Consider the following 13210-nt stretch of genomic DNA (forward strand, 5'->3'; position numbering starts at 1 on the left):
ATGACCCGTTACTTTAACAACCAATCAAATAAATTTATTAAACCAAGTCAGACTTCCAACGCGACAAAAATACTGAACGTTTTTGAGCCAGGAAAATTTTATGAGCACGTTTAGTGCTGAAGATACGATTTTATACAAACTCCTTTTGATCAAACTCGACAACAATTTAGGCCAACAATAAGGAATGAAAGAATGCTGAAGTTACGAATGGTGTGTTAGCCAATTTTTGTGTATATAAATGGATTTAATTGGCACTACAGCTAACTGAACGAGTAAGTCTGGAAAAAATTGCTCTATATAAATTCATAGAGAATCGAAAACACTTCGTTAATCATCTTCAATTAAATTATTTAGCAAAGTGGGTCAGCATTAAAATACCATCAAGGCAAGGTCACACAATCAACATGTGAACATGTTGTGTTAGCATTTCATTACTATGAAATTACGGCAAAAAGCTCAAAAGTGAAATATTAAAGCTCATAGATCGTGAGATCCAACTCAAAGTCAGTTCAACAAATTAAGTCACTCAGTCACTTCATTTGGTCACATTAGTTTGATTCAAGAACCGTCTCGAAAGTCAAACGCTTGAAACGTAAAAAAAAGTAGCCAAGATTTCGTACTCAAACTACCCAGCAACAAACATCAAAACGGGCCTATTCATTAAGTTCTTCATCAACTGTTGTAGCAAACAACCATATTCGACAAGCGTTTGGTCTCAAGTTTGTTCCTGTTATTTATTTATCCAAAATGTTTCAAACTTTGGTAAGATAGTTTTCCCGGAGTCCGGGACTACTCTTTTCCAGTTGAGAACACTCTGTTTTCCTGTTGTGTGACACGAATGAAGGTCGTTCTCTTCGAGAGCTCTTTTAACTTTCCAGCTCCAACGTATGTACAGGTTGAACGAAGTCCTCCCAAGATGTCCCGGGCAGTTACCGCAACGTCACCTCTAAAACAGTTCATACAGCATACAAAGTATGTTTTATAAATGGCCAAAAAACTTTCTGATGACAAGGACAACCAGAAGACAACCATAAACTTCGGAAACCCTACAGAGGCAAACTTCCAACTAATTTTTTAAAGAAAGAACCAATATATCAGAAGATTTGCAGAGCACTGATTTAGCACACTATATAAGGAAGATGTCAACCAATTGGGGATAAATTTTCAGTTTTTCTAAAATCTACACGAATACACTGACCCCGTTTTTAAATTAAAACAAAATTAAAATTTTTAAGAGCTAGGATTCATTCGATTTGCTATTGATATCCCTTTCAAAAACGTGGATTTACTTTTCTGTAGGGGCTCAAATGCCGAGACGGTATATCTTCCAGTTGAGGAAACAATGATCCCCAATTAAGTTTGCTGTGGAAACGAGTGACAATAGGCTAATTTAGTTTAGATTTGCTTCAAAACTGGGTACACGGGTTCTACTTCTTTTCACCCTGATTCATTTAATCCCGCATATTTTAACCCCGTATTTTTTAACCCCTCTATCATTTAACCCCTATATCATTTCACCCCTCTATCATTTCATACCGCCAATTAGGAGTCAACAAAGGCATATTTTGTCATAATTAAGTAGATAACTTAATTCTATGTTCGGTTGTGATAGTTTCATATCAAGTCCCACGGGCCGCTAAGGCATAGCCATGGCCCGCGAGGCATGGCCAAATGACTATATTGCTATTAATTAGTCCTTATTTGACAAAAAGATTAAAATCGGGGTGAAATGATAGAGGGGTTAAATAATAGTGGGGTTAAATGATGGAGGGGTGAAAGCGTATTGTTGGGGCCAACGTGAAAACTTGAGACAATCTTTCGTCACTCGTTTCCACGCCATAAGTCACTTGTTTCCACACTATAAGTAACTCTTACCAAATAACTAAGATAGTATCAATTAGACCGAAATAAAAGAGCCCAATAGTCGATTAATCTCAGAAAATTTCTGCTGGATACTAATTGCGGATTAAGAGGGTAATTAGCAATTTTGCGATTAACCGTTTCGTTGTTCACAAGAACAATTAATTCGGAATTGAGTCTCAAGTAATTGAAATTAAAATTCGTGCAAAAGTTTTAGGCTAATTACATGTTCAAATTTGTGAAATGAGTGATGCTTATCTGTGAATACTCCTGAAAAAATGCAAATCCTTTCTACAATCAAAATAACAGATTTCCAATTTGCGTATCTAAATTCTATCGTCGAAAGTGGTATATGAATCGTGAAAAGCCGGGACAAGTTTTGGTAACACGATTCCACAGAACGCAAAATTCATTGAAATTTTCATTTTCGGACATTGGCCACGTAATGTAGACATTTAGTACGTATTGCAAGTGAATAAACAGACGCCTTGAAAGAACCATTGAATGCAAGATTAAAGACAGACACCCATTAACCCAAAATTTCTCTGTACACTTTGAAGAGAAGTATTTTGATAATTGCCAAGTTGTCAGCATCTCTGTTACCCAATGTTGGAAATGCACATCAGACCTTATATTTATGCAGGCACTAAAAGAAATGGGCTTATTTTCATGTGATGTCTATAAAAATTTATTAAAAATGGATTTTTCCGTTATGCCCCCAATAACCTTGCAAGTATTATGCACCCACTAAGCTGGGCGGGCCATAACCTACGAAGATCCATAAATTAACGCTTCAAATTTTCTCGCTTCAAATTGCTTTGGCAAGAAATGATAGTCGTCAGCAGATTGTTTAAGGTTCGGCTTTCTTAAAAATTAAGAAATAAAATTTTAAATTTTATTTTATTCTTTTATTACTGAGACGGTAAAAAGGAATGATGTTCATTGCCGACCTCTTGTTATTAATTGTACCAGTCTATGGCTTGATAAAAAATGGCCTAGCCTTAGGATTGGTGTTTCTCATAATTCAAATTTTTGAAAACAAAATTGTAATTGTTAGGGCACGCATTCTTTAGGGCCTCAGGGTTTTCTCCCATTATTTAGGCCATCAACCCCGAACCCCGACACACGAGCCATAGTTTACACAATGATTTACTATGTAATGGCACGTGCTCTGTAGCTGGGGGAGTATAACGTACTGGGGGGCACAACCGGAAAAGATCCGATATTTGTTAACATCCGGTATTGATATGGTGGGTAATAGAAAGCTCGACAAGTTTCGCAACTTTTATAAGCATCACTTCGTTTCCTATACATTTCCCTGTAGCGTGACAACAAATCTCATATTCGCGAGATTGAGAACTGGGCAAAATCGGAGAAAGTTTTGAGGAAGAAAAATAATGGCATTCTGTCGCCAACAGTGTTTCGCTTAACTTAGGTTCACGGCCTTTAAAAAATTTACCCCGGTTAGCAAATGAATGATTCAGTACAAATACGTAACGCAGTAAGAGCCTGGTAATCGAAGAGGCAGCAAGGGAATACAAATGAGTTCCATTTCAACAGTCGATTTTGAATCAACTGCAAGATTTTTCAGGATTAATCCCCTCGCTAACATGGTGGGCATATAGGCGACCAGCTCTTCTTATTAACTAAATTAACTAACTTGTAAGGCACAGTGACTGCTTTTCCCTCAGATGCTCTGTACTCGGCAACTCCCCCACTGTGCTTTTCCATGGCTGTCTTAGAGGACATTCCGTAGAACTCCTTCACCTTCTGTCCGTTCTTTTCTATCACCTGTCCGTCCGACTGGTCATGACCCGCCAACATCCCACCTAATAAAGCAATACTCTTGCCTAGTTCATTGAAAAAATCCAAACCAAATGAGCAATATCTGAAAAAAGTCCAAATTTACTGAGGGACGGTGAATCGCATACTTAGAGTCTAGTACGGCTCTAAGAGAGCTTAATGCCCTCCGGGCGCGTTACCTATTTATCCCGTTTTGAGGACGAAAAGTCAAAAAGATCAGATGAAAAATCTCGTACGAAAAATCGCATTAAAAAGACCACAGGACTAATACAATTGGGGGCTATATTCTCTCCCTTCCCCCCCCCCCCCAGTGTTTTAAGCCCCTATTACAAATTTTGTGTTGTTATATGTAAAAAAATCATTAGCACGTTCGCTTGGGGGCGTAAAAGATATATGCCCAATAAGATGGGCGGAACAGAATAGGATTATTTAGAAAATAAACGTGAGTACTTAAGAAAATAAGAAAAGAGTACTTAAGAAATATTTAATGGTGTCAAAGTAATCAAAACCAACAACTACATTTACCAGATTTTCAAACAAAGTATGCACGCAAACAAAACTAGAACTTTCAGAAAAACTAAAGCTGCCTTCAAATAACATTCAATTAGGCAAACATATCCTCAATTGACCTCAAATCGTCCACTTAAAATTTACAAAAATGATTTCCGAGAGTCATTCTGAAAGTGATATCACGTGTGCCAAAAAAACTGTACAAGCCAACAAACAAACCTCCCCCAGAACTGTGAAAATGACGTCACTCACGAAAGAATTTTTTTTGAAAAGTACCTGATGAAATGGCAAATCAAGAGAACGCAAAAAGGAGGGCCAAATGTCGTCAAACTCATTAAAACCAATTGGAATACAAAAAAAAACTTAACATTGAATAAATCATCAACGGAAAGCACAGAAAGTAACAGAAAGAACATTACCGACTAACGTCGGACGAATTGCTCTCTAACGACCGGCGAGCGGTTGGCTTTGTTAGTAGACAGCTAGCGCTTAGGGAAGCTATCATTAGGGGGTGGAGCGTTGGTGGGTCAAGAGATGGGGGTTACGGCTGGACGTTGCGACAGGCGCAGCAGCTACAGTCCCGCGAGAGCAAGAAAAAGAAAAGGAATGGAAAAGGGAGAGAAGAAGAAGAAGAAGAAGAAGAGCCATCCACTTGGAGAAAACAAGGAAGGAGATGGAAAACATGAAAGAGGCAACCATCGCAACCTAGAACTCACAGGAAATGTCCATGAGAGACCAGAACCGCAAGAAGCTCCGAGAGTTTGCTCACAACTGCATCACGAGGATCATGCATGTAGTCCTGATCAGTGAAATAACAGCGAAGACTCGGGAATGATACGGATCGGCGAGGAGAAACTCAGCGGTTGTAATCCACGGAAGACAGACAGCCATAATTCTATGCCGTGCATGGAAACAAAAGTGGATAGACGAGGGTCAAAAAAAGTGGACAGGAAACAGGGTTACAGCTGTCACAGTAAACATTATCCGCCTCGTAACAACATACCAGCCACTGGGGAGCGGGACAGGATGAGCGAGAGGAATACCGAGAGAATTAGAAGAACAAGTAGTCCGTAGCACAAGCAAAGAATGGTTGCTTATAGGCGGGGACCATAACTCGCACATGGTGAGAAGAGAAGAAGAAGCATTCAACAGAGGAGTGTGTGGACGCCACGGTGACGATCCCGAAGCCAGTGCACGCAATATTGGAGGCCACATCCCTCTTTGATTGTCACGTGAGGCCTTGGCGGAAAACTGAGAATTCATCAATCCAAAAGGAGGCAGACAGGGTGTATCGTTACATCTGGAGCAGCAAAACGAAACCTCCTCTGAAAGAGACGCAAGAAAAACCGGTTAACATGTTTGATGTCAGGCAAAAATTAAAAGTTACGACATTACAGACGAAAATCGAATGCAGAAGTCTCTCAAGGATCGGGCTTGTGTTAAGGATGGAAAACACAAGGCTGACTAAACAAGCTATACTCGGGTGACCAGCGGGACCAGAAGCTCAGGAGCAGAAGAAACAGCGGCAAACTACAAATACATAGTGGAGGCAGGTCCTCAGAGATGCAGGGGCAGACCCCGGACCTGGCAGAACAGCTAACTCAAGACAGGAAAAAGTACAGAAGCTTTGTCTCGAGGAGGAGAGCACATCTGGAAAGTTGAGAAGAAGCCCAAGCAGAAAGGAGACTAATGGACCGAAACCAAAAACCACAAGACGACCGAACGTGCTCAGTGTGTGGTAGAGTATGTCGCAGTAGAGCAGGATTGAAATCTTGCAAGAGGCCACCGAAAACCATGGAATTGTCTCCTCAAAACAGTTTTGTTTGAATTCTATTCTTAAGAGACTGTTTAGGCTTTAGGCTCTAAAAGAACTTAATGTCCTCCGGGCTTTACCTGTCAAAAACCAGTTTTTGAAGCTAACGGGATCAGCCGAAAAATCAGTCGAGCAAAGACTCGCACAAGAAAGACATGACCAATATAAATGCTACTAAATTCGTGTACAAGCGGGCAAAATAAAAAAAATCAATTTTCTTTCCTATTATAAATAGCTTAAAGTCGCAAAAACTACTAGTTTCCCCATTGATGGACTCGCACGATTAACATGTGCATCCACATTCGTTAAAGAAATCAGATTACGAAGAAGAACAACGAAGAAGAGCAAAAGTCATGCGTTCAGATGTCAATACACATTAAAGAAGTTTAGAAAATCTTGTCTTCAAACTTCTTTTTTGCACCCTTCAATGATTACGCGAGACTAAAATCACGACACAAATTGGATTTCTAATTGATCTTAGATAGTCATCAAAATGTGTGAACGCATATTAAAAAGTTGACAAAATCAAAATAAGAATCAAGGTTTTGAAATTCTTCTGAAGACCAATTTTATTGCTATTAACACAAAATACACACTTAAAAACAAAATACACACTAACACAAAATACACAAACCTTAACGTAGAAAAATTGAAATATTCAAATCATTACCCCTTGCATTAACGTCACAATTTGGAAGACTACTCGACAATAACCAATTCACAAAATTAAACAACTAACGCCGGGCGAATTGCTTTGGTGCGAGCAGCCCGGGGCAATTTAATCTAAAGGTGGTGTAGCTAAGAAATTTTTCATGGGTTCAAAAAAACAACCTCATAGGGATTCATAATCGGTGTGTTGGGGGGGTCGTGGGGTATAGATAGGTTTGAAGGTACGTGGAGGGAGGGTTGTCTGTTGTTTGCATAGAGAGCAGGGGGATTTATGGAATCAAAACTTCTCAAAATTACCGAAATGTTCGAAAAGGGAAGTCAACATACTAAAACATAACCTCAATGTTCAAAATGAGAAGTCAAAATTCCATTAATGAACAAACTTGCTTGAGCTTGCTTGCTTGCGCCGTCGAATACACGAAACAACTCGAAGAGTCGAAAAACAATCTCATAGAAACCTTGCCTCAATCAAAAAAACATAGTCGGCAGATTGTCGGAAAATAGCCGCGATAGACGCTTGTGGCCTTCCATGAATTGGAACAACTAAAGATAAATAGATCGACCACCAGTCTTTTAATAGACCAGTAGACTTTTCGGACCGTGGATTTTATTTCACATACAGACTATGAAAAGCATTAAAAGAGCCTCTTCAAACTTGATATTCAAAGTCAAAACTAATACTCAAGAATCAGGGCATATAAGCTTGGCACTACTTAGATGCAAACTATTGATCTTTAACTAATAAAAGTCCATAAAAGTTCCATAAGTGAGATCAGAAGTCATTTTTTCATTGAGGCAGGTCACGCAATTGACCTAAAAGCAGAAATGACGTCACGCACACAGATTTTAACTGCAAAGCAGTAGACGTCACTGCAGTCATTGAAAAAGTCAATTGCAAGAATTCTGGTCGCAAGAATCATCGATGGAGACGAACTAAAAAACATAGCAGGACCAGTCCTGACGTACAATTCAAAGAATTTTCATTGACTAAACAGATAACTAGACCTTGAACGGACTAGTTCAGTCTACTGAAAAAACAGTAAAAACAGTAAAAATCAAAGTGAAATTGCCGCATGTGAACAAAAAACCACTAGCGAGAAAGCGAATTTTTGTTCAAACACCGTTCTCTCACTCTACTTTAAATTAAGAGCGAAAAAATTTCACGCCGCAAAACCACTCGCTTTTTCGCTCCACTTCCTGTTTCGGCGTGACCAAAATTACTACTCCAATTTGACTTCAAAAATCATGAAAATGTGTGAACAGATCTTAAAAAAAAGACAGCGCCCCAATACAATTCAAATTCTTTGAATTGTAAGAAACTACAATATCCCCAATAATAGCCGCTATTCCTTCGCGGCCATCAACCAGAAATAGCACAAAATGAATGCTTAAAAAACCAGACAAAATAACTTTCAAAAATTTTTAGTTCAGAGGTGTGGGTGGTGAGAGGGGGGAAGGGGTAGTGCGGGCATGGGGCGGAGCGTGGGTTATGTGGGGGATACCTTGGGGGATAGGTGAGGGGGGTTGTAAGATTGAAGGTGAGGGAAGGTTGGTGGTGGGGGGTTGGGATGTTTTGGGGGTAGGTATTTAGATTTGGGTGTCTTTAGTTTTAGATAGGAAGGAGGGACAGTTATGCAGAAAAATTTGACAAAAAAAACCTGCTTATTCCATCTTGAATATTACCAGCAGTCCTTAACTACTATGTATTAGTAACTAACCGCCTAATAAAACGTTAAAGTTGTTTCAATAAAACTATTGAAAACAAGTCAACGTTCTAAAACAGAGGCCAATGATCGAAAACAAAAGTGAACGTTTCAGTCATGCACAAAATTGTTTCAGCTTTAAAAAATTGGATCTATTCTCCCCCCCCCCCCCCGCTTAGTGAGCAGAAATCTTTTATTACCCTCAGGCGCACGTGCTATTTTCATACATAGTAACGTGCTATATAACAATTTGTAACTGGGGGTCAAAAAACACTGGGGGGACAGAATAGATCCAAAAACTCTGTAGAATAGCAATACTGTTCGAGTCGTAAAAAGACGTTCACACGAAAAATTAAGAACGGACAATTAACAAAACATAAAAATTCACTATGTAAATTTAATTAGATCAATTTAAACGTCAAAAATTTGCTTGCTAATACAGATTATAATACATTACTAAATCCCCATTTAAACAAAAGTATTCAAAAGTATTTGAACATACTGACAGTTATATGAGGCAGAATATGCTAACTTTAAACCGAGACAAAACAAATTGTGGTTTTTTCCAAAAATGGTGAATCAAAAATTGAACAATTGCATTATAATGGAATTTCCATATGGCCAAAAACAAGTTGTTGTTATTTAGGTATAATGATTGATAACAATCTAAATTTTGACATACAACTAAACAAAACGTTAGCAAAAATGGCAAATTCTATTAGGTCGATTTACTTAGTAAGACATCATCTACCATTAAAAGCAAGAATCCGTCTTTTTAAATCACTTGTTTTGTCCCATCTCAATTTTGTCCCATTTTGAAGGTTTGCCACCTGCGCAAAAAGTTTCACAGTGCAAGAGATCTTTTATTGAAAGACAAAATTTTACCAGCAGAGCTTTTCATTAAAAAAGTTTGACTTCTTAAATTTTTTGACTTCTCACGATATAAAGAGAGCAGTCGAGAAACCAAAAATTCCTCAGTCAGGATTTTTGAAAAAACGTATTGAACAAAAACTCCAGAACTGTTCAGTTTTTTCCAAAGAATAAGTGCCAATCCAAATGGAGTGACCGTTCACTGACCAGCAATTCTTCTAGGAAGTGGAATAATTTTCCAATTGAGATCCGAAAAGAAAAAACTAACATAGCTGGCAGATTGCCAGAAAATAGCCGCAATGCCAGAAAATAGCCGCAATAGATTCGTAGATCGGTAGTCGCAAAAAAACAGCAAAAAAGACAGACCAAAAAAATTATTGTCATTTCATTGAAAGCTGATCCGTTATATTTTGATTATTGAAAAAAGTTATTGCTGCCTCTATTAGCTGATCTCAAATAACCTTCATTTAGAGTGACAAACACCCATTTGACCTTATCTCTTTGAATTAAAGTAAATAAAAGTCAATTTCAAAGTGAGGAAGTCATTTTTGAGAGTGAGGTAAGTCAAGTGTGACCAAAAATTTAATGACGCCAATGAAAAAAAAACTCGCTCCACTAAGAGCGAAAAATGACGTCACGCATGCAATTCAGTTGAAATTGCATGAGCGAATGAACAAAAAGTGGCTGTGACGTCATATGGTCGTAACAAAAATCATGACGACGAAATAAAAAAACATAGCAGGACAACTCCTGACGTACAATTCAAAGAATTTTCATTGAATAAACAATAAACGACTTATAACGGACTATGAGTGAATTGGGAAAACCATTTCTAAAAAAAATCAGATAAAAAAATTAAAAAAACCAAACAATTGGTGTCAAAATGCCGCATGTGAACAAAAAACCACTAGCGAAAACGAACTTTTGTTCAAACACCATTTTCTCTGCGAAAAAAATTCTTTTAGAGCGAAAAAATTTCACGCCGCAAAACCACTCGCTTTTTCGCTCCATTTCCTGTTTCGGCGTGACCAAAATCACTACTCCAATTTGACTTCAAAAATCATGAAAATGTGTGAACAGATCTTAAAAAAAAAAGACAGCGCCCCAATACAATTCAAATTCTTTGAATTGTAAAAAACCAAGAGAAGGCCAATATTAGCCCCAGCTATCGCTGTGTGGCTATTAAAAAATAAATTTAAGGAGAAACTAAGCAGCGAAATGGTCAAACTGCATGATCGTGTTCCAATAGATAGACAAGTAAAAGGCTTTAGGGATTTTTTCTACTCAAGTATAAAGACCAAACTATTCATATATTTACGAGGCGATTTTGAAAATGTAAATATTTAACCAACGTTTTTGTTGTGGTTATAACTTTAAATTTACATTTTTGAAGATTAAAAAAATGGGATCAAAAAGGAACAAAACAAAAATTTGGGAATAAAGGTTTAATTCTTTCAGAGGACGCCCTTTCTGTCAACGACGAACGCATCTTTAAATTTACTCTTTCGACTTATCGAAACTGGCAAATAACTTAAAACAGAACTTACTAGTATGAAGCGTAAGAACATCTGCAAAAACATCCGTTCTTATATGATGTTCAAATGGAGCTAACTTGTCTATCTTCAGCCTTACAGAACAGATAGAACAAAATTTAGGATGTTCTAATCCTGTTTAAACACCAACCAAGCATTACAAAGTCGGCACCAGCTCCGAAAGCTTTGGCCACGTCACCGGGGCACGTGCAGCCACCATCGCTGATTATGTGTCCTCCAAGTCCATGGGCAGCATCTGCGCACTCCATAACTGCACTCAGCTGAGGGTAGCCAATACCCGTCTTCACTCGAGTTGTACAGACAGATCCTGGACCGATGCCTACCTATGCAAAATTATCAAAGATTTCTTCGAGGTCGTAAAAACGGATAAGATTGGGGGTCATCGACATTCTTCAATCAATTACTTTCACTTCACTTTTGATCAATAAAACCAAGCAAAAAAACCAATGTTGAAACAAAAGTTACCTTGATAATATCAGCTCCTTTCAGAATAAGCTCCTCGACGATCTCCGGCGTGACAACATTCCCGGCAATAATTGTATGATCAGGAAAATGACGCCTTACTTTTTCCACGAAGTGAATAAAATGCTCGGAGTAGCCATTGGCAACGTCCAAGCAAATATACTTCAAACGAGGTACACTTTTAATCACTTCAGTTAAACGGTCTAGATCGCCAGTTCCACCACTGATGGCAATATGGCTGTATAACTCATCAGACGCTGATTTATCAAACTGTTCCCACTCTTGCAAAGTGTAATGTTTGTGTATACATGTAAACATATTAAACTCTGGTTCGGCAAGTGCTTTAGCCATTTGAAACGTGCCTACAGTGTCCATATTCGCCGCCATCACAGGAACTCCGGTATAATCCATTTTGGAGTTACGAAAAGGGAAACTTCTGTTCAGATCGACTTCGGCACGTGAACGCAAAGTGCTTCGTTTTGGTCTAATTAGAACATCCTTGAAGTCGAGCTTCACGTTCTGGTCAATATGGGGCATATTATCTGAAGATCTTTAATAATCATTTGCGGCATTCAAAGCACATTAGTCGCTTAAATAGGAAGAAGTAATTATATTTTCACTGGCCTTTCTCACTCACTTCTTTGCAATACGAGTAGTCAATGCGTCGAATGGTGACGTCTTAACAAATAGACGTATCAAAATGTAGAAATTTCAACGAATGTGATTGGTTGAAAATTTAAAACACTGTACTGTTAAGTGTTCAATTAGCCTTAATTTGGCATAGCCTAATGCTAGATTGTAATTTTTACCGCATCTGGCCATGCCTCGCGGGCCAAGGCCATGCCTGAGCGGCCCGTGGGACTTGATATGAATCTATCACAACCGAACGTGAGACCAGCTTCCCCCGAAAAATAATTTTGCTTTCCACCAAAGTATAATTTTGCTTTTTCGGCTTATCGCAATTTCTGAGAAATTTTACGTTAACGCGCATATCCTATTTTAAAACATGGAGAAGTTGTTGAGCAATCACCCAATAAGAAAACAATATTCCCATTTTCTCGATTGTGATTGACAAGCAAAAAAATCTATATTTTGGTACGTCTACCATTTTCACCAACAACCATCGAAAGCAACAACGTGAGCGAATATAAGAAAAAATTAGACTGAACTATTAATTTTATCAACAATTGCCAAGGCCTGTGAACGACGTAACTATTGAAGAGCTGGTCCACACGACATACTGAAGACCAGAAAATTGAAACTAAACAAAAAAACCGACAACTTGAATTGAACCTTTACATCTAAAATTACAATCTTCAGAAACTCGAAAATAGCTTAACGACTTATATGTGTTTACACGGGTGAACGTATGAGCAAACTAACTCATAGTTCTGGCAATATCTGGGAAAGTGCATCATTGGCATTATAGATCCCCCTGATTTCTAACATATTTTTCTAACGATTATATTAGTAGTAGTAGTGATGCAATAGGGTTTGGAGTTCGTTCTTCAGGGTTAAGCACAAGGGATTTGGAAAAACTCATAACAATTAATTGGCATTTAAAAGCATTGTCAATTTAAAACTTTCTTACGGACGTTTTTGAACTCTGAGTTCATTGTCAGGTTATAAACAATACAAAATGCTAAAATGAAAAGCCAGAAAAAAAATCAAATCAATAAAATCACTATTTCAAGGAAATTGAAAACGAAATTTTACATATCTACAGTCGTATATACAAAACTGTACATCTGAGTAAATATACAATTTCGATTTGATGTAGCAGATGCATATCGACATGTTTCTCATTAAAAAACCTACACAAATGACTTTAAACTTACTTTGGTTTTGTTCAATTGCAAAATTGAAATTTTCGTTTCGTAACGTGTCCTTCTTTCTAGTTGGAAATTTATCTCCACACTAAGCTTTCAGAGTCACTTCTTCTGTTCGGTTTTCGTCGCGGGTGTTCA

General features: G+C 38.0%; 1 protein-coding gene across 1 annotated transcript; it reads right to left on the minus strand.

Moving 5' to 3' along the window:
* Positions 1-323: 323 nt before the first annotated feature.
* On the minus strand, positions 324-11815 carry LOC142336344 (GMP reductase 2-like). The gene is made up of 4 exons (XM_075385107.1): positions 11247-11815; positions 10912-11104; positions 3521-3689; positions 324-946 (listed from the first exon to the last, which is right to left on the minus strand). The coding sequence occupies exons 1-4, from the start codon at positions 11778-11780 to the stop codon at positions 790-792; spliced, it is 1053 nt and encodes a 350-aa protein (XP_075241222.1). The 5' UTR covers positions 11781-11815; the 3' UTR covers positions 324-789.
* Positions 11816-13210: the final 1395 nt, after the last annotated feature.

The sequence above is a fragment of the Convolutriloba macropyga genome, chromosome 3, assembly GCF_964194025.1.
Source record: "Convolutriloba macropyga chromosome 3, txConMacr16.3, whole genome shotgun sequence".
Lineage (NCBI taxonomy): Eukaryota > Metazoa > Xenacoelomorpha > Acoela > Convolutidae > Convolutriloba > Convolutriloba macropyga.